Consider the following 8,811-nt stretch of genomic DNA (forward strand, 5'->3'; position numbering starts at 1 on the left):
CTTCCTGGCACTTGTGCCGGATGGCATGTGTAAAGACATTCGAGCGAGATCGTTGCCAGTGCCGCCAAACTGGTTCCTGTGCAGGTGGCATGTAAAATACACCATTTTGAGTGTGGTCGTTGCCAGTACCACTTGACTGGCCTTCATGCCGGTGGCACGTAAAAGCACCTACTACACTCTCGGAGTGATTGGCGTTAGGAAGGGCATCCAGCTGTAGAAACTCAGCCAAATCAGATTGGAGCCTGGTGTAGCCATCTGGTTTCACCAGTCCTCAGTCAAATCGTCCAACCCATGCCAGCATGGAAAGTGGACGTTAAACGACGACGATGATGATGATGATACCTATTATTTTAAGAGAATTTCATTTCCCCCAAAATACTAGGTATTGAATCAGTATTTCCTTGGATGCAACCATTCCGTCATGAGGTTAACATACCCTCTAATTAAATTGTGTGTGTGTGTATATATATATATATATATATCGTTTAACGTCCGCTTTCCATGCTAGCATACTGCTACTACTACCAAGGCTACAGTTTGATAATTTCCTCTTCATACAGATTAGCAAGTAATAAGCAAGCAAACAGAAAATACTTTTACAAAGACATTAAATGCCCAACATAGACGAGTTTTAAAGAGAAAATAAATGCAGCAGCTTATCTAATTAGGTAACCTAATCTGGTATAATCTACAAAGGTTGAATGTTATCAAATGAGGAAACTGTACTTGAACTTTCTAAAATGAAGAAGAAAGCTATCTCACTGATCATATTTATGGCACTGCTGGATATGGTAATAGTGAGAGTCTAGCTCGGTTAAGAAAGAGGAAAGGATAGAAGGCTAATTAGTGAGCAGTTACCTCTATTCATAAAAAAGTATTTCTATCTCTAAGGAAAAAGGAAGACAAAATGAAGCATGTGTTAAGAAACTGATGATGCTATTTAGTAATACTGAATGTGGAAGATCTGAAGAGAGTGTAGAGAAATGAGATAGATATTCTTTTCTACTCTAGGCATAAAGCCCAAAATTTTTGGGGAAGGGGCCAGTCGATTAGATTGGCCTCAGTAAGCAACTGGTACTTAATTTATCAACCCTGAAAGGATGAAAGGCAAAGTCGACCTTGGTGGAATTTCAACTCAGAACATAAAGACATACAAAATACCGCTAAGCATTTCACCTGGCATGCTAATGTTTCTGTGAGCTCGCCACCTTAACCCTTTAGCATTCAGATTACTCTGTCAAATGTAAAGCCTGCTTAATTACATTGTTTTAAGTTAATTGTACAGCATCTTGTAACTCTGAGATTTTGATGATGTCCCTGTTTATTTTTAGAATGACTTTGTAGGGTAGGTGTGAGAGGTCAGAGCTGGCTGGTTTGAGCATAAAACTGGAAGACAATTTTGGCCTGATATGGCCGGTTTAAACACTAAAGGGTTAAATGAGATAAATATTATCCATTGGATTAGTAACATTAACATACACAGTGGTCAGAAGTACAAGCAGACTGAGGGAGCATTTGAGCATTAACAATGTTAGCTGATATATGTAGTTGAACATGAAAAGTGAATAGATGAATAGATGAAGAATGCTAGATAAAAGAAAAAAAAAGAAAAAGTGTGGTGTTATGACAGTGAGAGGTGATTATCACAGAGGAAGACTGAGAAATACATAACAAGAATCATCAGATTCAGATGATAATGCAGGACTGAAATGCATTAGAATCATTCAAGTAATGTTAGCACGGAAAACCATTACAATAGCACTGCTGCTGCTGATCTCAAAAGTAACTCAGACAAAGAATTACTGAAGTAACTCCAAATGGGGGGTGGGGGTGGGGGGCTAGAATCAAAAAGCTAACTAAAACTTTTATCTTTGCTAGAGTAAACCCAGCGAAGATAAACTGTCATCTGGAAAGTGGCCATGCTTGATGTACAGAAAAGAAAGTAGGAATGATATCATAGTGTACCCAATGTAAATTATGGGTCAACAGGAAATGCAGAGGGATCACATATAAGTTGGCAGAGAGGAACTTCATATGTTGTTGGTGTGCAGGAGTATTTAGAAGTAAGAAAACTCATAAAATAAATTGCTTCATTATCAGAGGTGTCCCCAGAAGTTGTTAACAGCTTTCGTTACCAAAGTGATCAAATTAGTAAAGGAAGGAGTGTATTTCAAATGCATTGTAGCCAGAGTTAGAATGGACAGAAAATGCTCAGGGAGCTGTTATCTCTGTTGGAAACAAAGGGATTCTTTCCAAGCAAAAGGTAATATGTATGATGCATGCATATAAAGTGTGATGCTGCATGATAGTGAAACAGGCATTGGATGTAGAAGATATATGAAAGTTGGATAGAAGAGAGGCATGCATGCTTTGCCGGGTGTGTAATGTTAGGGTGCAAGAATGACAGAGCACAAATGAGCTGAGATAAAATCTGGGAATATAAAGAATCATATGTGGTATGCCACAGAGAAAAGTGAGCTTCTATGGACATATGATATATTGATAGGAGGAAAATTGGGCAAAAAAAATGCACATGATATAAGAAGGAAACTGGAAAAGAAAAGAACTAAGGAAGACATAGGAAAAAGTATTGAAGGCTGATTTCAAGAAACTGAAACTCATTAAAGAAATGACAAATTATTACAATAAGTGGTAAGGTGCTGGAGACACAAATAAAGTGATAATGATGATGATATCTAATTTTGCATTCTAATTATATACTTGTTTAATTCAAAAATACTAAAATTACATATTTAATATAAAAATATTACAATTAGTTATAATTTTGGAATCCTAAAATAAATACCAAGGGGGTGAGTATATTAATATTAAAATGGGGGACGATGAGACTGTGTGATGTTTATGCTTTTCTCAAGATCATTAGATACTTAGAGTAACTGAAATGGCTACCCTGACCTTTGGCTTGTGGTACTTGTCAAAATAAGATGAAAATAAATCATATCTTGGCTCTTAGGAGAATTTAGCAGATAATGGATGAATCTTCTCTTAAGCTTTTGACGAAATAGAAACATATTACTCAAAGCTTTTGACGATATAGAAAGGGATATAGCATCACATGATGTGGAAGACAACTGGATGTTTCTATGGGACAACCTGTTGAGGGCTACTGACCAGATGTGTGGATAGTGCAAAGTCCCCACTCGAACCAAGGTAACATGGTGGTGGAACAATGTAGTTGACAGGGCCATTAGGGAAATGAAACAGGCATGGAAGGACTGGAAGAACAGTGGTAGCAGGGAATTGTATCAGACTGCCAGAAGGGAAACTAGGAGACAGGATTATATAGCCAGAGGGGAAGCAGATAAGAAAAAGTTGCCAATGTTCTGCATTGTGAGGACCAAAGACTTGAGGGTTTTATGTGTTGCAAGACAGTGTGTAAGAGAGAATCGTGATATCATAGGAGAGAAATGTGTCTGCATGAATGATGGCTCACTTGCATTTAATGAGGCTGCAAGGAGAGAAACTTGGAGATGTCACTATCAAAGGTTGCTAAATGAAGAGAATGAACAGGAGAAAGATAGTCTGCTGAATGTCGACCCAACCAGCTATCTGAATTGACAGTACCTTGGTAGATAAAGCAATTAAGAGTATGAAGACAGGGAAAGCCCTGGCCCATCAGGAATCACCGCAGAGATGCTTAAAATATCTGGTGGTGTCTGGTGGTCTAGTCACCCATATAGTCAATCAGGTGATACACAAAAGAGTCATACCCAATGACTGGTGTAGCAACTGCTACAAAGGTAAAGGTGATGCTTTAGATACAAATAATTACAGAGGTATCAAGTTATTGAATCAGATAATGAAAGTCACAGAGAGGGTCATAGCCCAACTAATTAGGGAGAGAGTCAGTCTATATGAGATGCAGTTTGGGTTTGTGCCAGGGAAAAGCACCACTGATGCTATATTTCTGGTAAGACAGCTGCAGGAGAAATACCTAGTCAAAGATAAACCTCTGTACCTGGCTTTTGTTGACATGGAGAAAACTTTCGACAGGGTCCCCCAATCCATTATCTGGTGGTCAATGAGGAAACTAGGGATAGATGAATGGTTAGTGAGAGCTGTACAAGCCATGTACAGGGATGCTGTCAGTAAGGTGAGGGTTGACAATGAGTACAGTGAAGAATTCTAGGTAGGGGTAGGGGTCCACCAAGGATCAGTCCTCAGACCCTCTTATTCATCATAGTCCTCCAGGCAATAACAGAGGAATTCAAAACAGGATGCCCCTGGGAGCTTCTCTATGCTGATGACCTTGCTCTAATAGCTGAGTCACTATCAGAACTAGACAAGAAGTTTTAAGTGTGGAAGAAAGGTCTAGAATCGAATGGCCTTAGAGTCAATATAACAAAAATCAAAATCTTAATAAGTAGAAAGGTAGACAAATCACAAATCCCTTCAGGTAGATGGCCCTGCTCGATCTGTAGAAAACGCATAGGTAGAAGCTCCATAAGATGTACCCAATGTAAGCTATGGACACATAAGAGGTACAGCAATATCAAAGGAAGGCTAACTGGGAAGATAATTTTTGTGTGTGGCAGATGCTCAGGAGCAATAAACACTGAAAATGTGCAGAAAACAGTTTCCGTCACATTCCAGGGGAAAAAACTAGAAGTGGTTGATAGCTTCCGTTACCTAGGTGACCAAGTGAGTATCAGGGGTGGATGCTCTGAAAGTGTAGCTACTAGAATAAGAATAGCCTGGGCACAGTTCAGAGAGCTCCTACCTCTGCTGGTGACAAAGGGCCTCTTGCTCAGAGTAAAAGGTAGACTGTATGACACATGTGTGTAAACAGCCATACTACATGGCAGTGAAACATGGGCTGTGACTGCTGAAGACATGTGTAAGCTTGCAAGGAATGAAGCCAGTATGCTCCGATGGATGTGTAATGTCAGTGTGCATACATGACAGAGGGTAAGTGCCCTGAGAGAAAAGTTGGACATAAAACACATCAGTCGTGGTGTGCAAGAGAGACGACTGTGCTGGTGTGGTCATGTGTTGCATATGAATGAGGACAGATGTGTGAAAAAGTGTTACACCCTAGCAGTTGAGGGAACCTGTGGAAGAGGTAGACCCAGGAAGATCTAGGATGAGGTGGTGAAGCATGACCTTCAAACATTTGGCCTCACTGAGGCGATGACAAGTGATCGAGACCATTGGAGATATGTTGTGCTTGAGAAGACCTGGCAAGCCAAGTGAGACCATGACTGTGGCCTATGTCAGTGCAGCATAACTAGCCCATTTAAGAGTACCCTTCAATCATTGGGTAATAAACTGCGTTTTCAAAGGCCTGTTGAGTCAAGTGAAATCGTGGTCAATGACAGTACTACTTGATTGGCACCCATGCCAGTGGAACGCTAAAAGCACCATTTGAACATGATCATTGCCAGTGCTGCCTGACTGGCTCCCATGCTGGAAGCACATAAAAGGCACCATTTCAGTGTGGTCGATGCCAGTACTGCCTGACTGGTCCTCGTGCTGGTGGCATGTAAAAAGCACCCACTACACTCTTGGAGTGGTTGGCGTTAGGAAAGGCATCCAGCTGTAGAAACTTTGCCAGATCGGATTGGAGCCTGGTGCAGACTTCTGGCTTGCCAGCTCTCAGTCAAACTGTGCAACCCATTCTAGCATGGAAAGTGGATGCTAAAGGATGACGGTGATGATGATGGATGTACTGATACCTATTTTCTAAGCAGCTAAATTGAAGCAGAGTTAAGAACATAGTGATTTGTGACATAGAACAAGGCCAAAAAATTTGGCAGACAGTATAGGAGATTAGATGAACCTCTGCAGTCTTGAATAAATTATGTCTGAGAAAAAATATAAAAAGAAAGATGGAATGGTTATAACTGGAACACCTTTGACCATAGGTCTGCCAAATCAGAGCTGTTCTAGAGCTAAACAAAAACAGTACCTACTTATTTATTAATGGCATCATGCAGAACTTTCTCTAGATATGCAGGATGAAGTAATAAAGTAATAACTTTCTATAATCAATTCAGGAATAAGTCAGTAGACATTAATTAAAGTGGCACTGTTATTGATATTTCTGCCCAAACCATCAATATTAAACCAGTATACTATCACTTTTTGTTACACAACAGTGACAGTGATGGTGACAGCAAACAGTTAAGTTCAAATATTTGAAATAGATGCTTGAAAATAGTTCACTTACCTTTTTAGGTGGCATTTCAACTTTCCACCGTAAAACGCGAGCAAAACCATGCTGTGGTCCATACTTCCAAGGTCCAAATTTAGCTGAAGATATCAAAATGATATCAAAATAATATGTGTAAATGAAATACATAAATGAAAAAAAATTCCATTATATAAAAATGATCATCCTTGGTTCCGGGTTCAGTCCCACTGCGTGGCACCTTGGGCAAGTGTCTTCTACTATAGCCTTGCGCCGACCAAAGCTTTGTGAGTGGATTTGGTAGACGGAAACTGAAAGAAGCCCGTCGTATATATGTATATATATATATGTATATGTGTGTATATGTTTGTGTGTCTGTGTTTGTCCCCCCCAACATCGCTTGACAACCGATGCTGGTGTGTTTACGTCCCCGTAACTTAGCGGTTCGGCAAAAGAGACCGATAGAATAAGTACTAGGCTTACAAAGAATAAGTCCTGGGGTCGATTTGCTCAACTAAAGGCGGTGCTCCAGCATGGCCAGTCAAATGACTGAAACAAGTAAAAGAGTAAAAGAGAGTAAAGAGTATCCTATTTGGACATGTGACCTAAGGTTTATCAGCCACATGAAATAAAAACAAGATATATTCTTGTTTTTAAATGATGTATGAGAAAAACAATGGGCTTAGACAAAGTGCCAGTCATATATTTGGTTTCTTAAGATTAAAGAGAAAGAAATCTATGGGTTTCCTTCTTCCCTGACCTAAAAATGACAAAAACACAATCCCTAGAACTCTTAGAAAATTGGTCTTCAAAACTACTTCTAATCTGAAAAGAGATATTATTCTTAGAACATTTTTTGAAAAAAAAAGTCTCACAATGAATGACAAAAACATGAAAATAATAACTGTTACAGGGAAATATGAACTTAATAGAAGCTTATATTGTTTTGAAAGAACATCAATCAGGAACAAGTTAGCAGTCATTTGAGTAAACAATGACCTACATAGAGAAAAAAAGAAAAGAAAAGAAAGTGAGGTAGAACTAAAAACAATTATCAGAAGTAGACAGAATATGTCAGTAAAGTGAGTGGTTTTTTAGGTATAACTCAACAAGGAAAATAATAATAGGGATGAAACTAATATAAAAGATATCCGAAACCAGATTTAGCATTAAGAAAAGAATAGTAGTGGCACGTGTTCTTAAAAGAATGTTCATTCATATTTAATAACCAATACAATTATATAGCATAGCAAAATGAGTTGAAAAATGTGATTAACATTCTGAATGCTAAAAAAAAAAACCCCAGAAAATCTTTGATTTCTAATAACAAAAGGATAATGTTTCGTTCTGTTTATACTACTTTTTACATTCATTAGTATTAAAAAGTTAATGAAGTTAATGTGAATGAGTCATACATACTGGGAAGAACAGTACTATGAGTTATGACAGAAAGATACCCACAGGATGTGAAGCAAAGACTAGCATTTTTGCACTATACAAGTATTTTGTGCATGAGTGTGTGAGTGTGTGATTGTTGTTTCTAATAAACAAGAGAAAAGAACTCAATACAGAGTGCAAAGTACGGCAATATTTGGTTCAGCTATATACTGATTCTTAATTTTGTGTTCATTGGCTCATTCAGAGAGCAGCTTGAGGTCATTGTGCTGTCTAAACCACCACTACAACTGCCACTTCTGACATTGTCATCATCATCATCATCATCATTATCAAATAACAATCACATATATATCAAGCAGTTCCAAAGGATGCTAATAGGCAACAACTACCCATTATCCTTTGCCAGAGACCAGATTCATAATATAACTCCACAGTATGTTAACAATTCCAACAACAACACTTACTTTTTAAAACTGTTGCAATCTGATAAACAATCTCTATGAGGGGATTGAAAATATAGCTGATCCACATTGAACTTTCACTGAGAAAATGTCTGGCAACAATGTTTGCACATTAGCCAACTGCTTCATCAATGATTTGAACATAAGTTTATGGGCCTATGTATTGCTTCATACAATTACTAACAAATATGATAAGATTTTTACATTGATAGTATAATTCTGAAACTGCACATTTGCATTATGCTAAAGTTTCCTCTGACATGAAATATCTGTAGAGATGGCATAATAAGAAAATCATAGTCACAATGAAAGACATAAAATGACATATCAGAAATATAAGGATCAAAGAAACTGTTCTGACTAAAAACCTAAATCCATTCATTCACAACAGACATAAACTGAGCCAAACTGATTGGTTGATTTGACATTATCAGTCTGTGCATGCTGCATATCTTCTGCCTCAATGTTAGCATCTGAAAAATAATTGCTTAGTTATTTTGATCTGTGCAAATGGAGTCTTTAAGCTTGAAATATTGAAAAACTGTACAAATGTAATTAGATTTTTATGTTTGATTGTTAAGGAGAGATGTTTTGGAGAAAGTTTAACTGATTTAATTTGGTGTTTTCTTTATTATTTAGATTTATTCTTGTTTGTAGTACTTTATAAATAAAGTTAGAATTTATTCATATATAAAGAACTTTGTTTACAAAGTTTTACATATATGAATAAATTCTAAATAATAGGTGTAGAAGTGGCTGTGTGGTAATTAGCTTGCTTACCAACCACATGGTTCCAGGTTC

At 37.8% G+C, this 8,811-nt stretch overlaps 1 protein-coding gene across 1 annotated transcript in view; it reads right to left on the bottom strand.

Annotated features, from left to right (window-relative positions):
• The window catches only part of LOC106869142 (uncharacterized), a 103,119-nt gene that overhangs the window by 19,574 nt on the left and 74,734 nt on the right, over window positions 1-8,811 (bottom strand). Inside the window, exon 4 of the mRNA XM_052966268.1 lies at window positions 6,191-6,273. Coding sequence (XP_052822228.1) covers window positions 6,191-6,273 — 83 coding nt within the window. The remainder of the gene's footprint in view (window positions 1-6,190; window positions 6,274-8,811) is intronic.

This window comes from Octopus bimaculoides, chromosome 3 (assembly GCF_001194135.2).
Source record: "Octopus bimaculoides isolate UCB-OBI-ISO-001 chromosome 3, ASM119413v2, whole genome shotgun sequence".
NCBI lineage: Eukaryota > Metazoa > Mollusca > Cephalopoda > Octopoda > Octopodidae > Octopus > Octopus bimaculoides.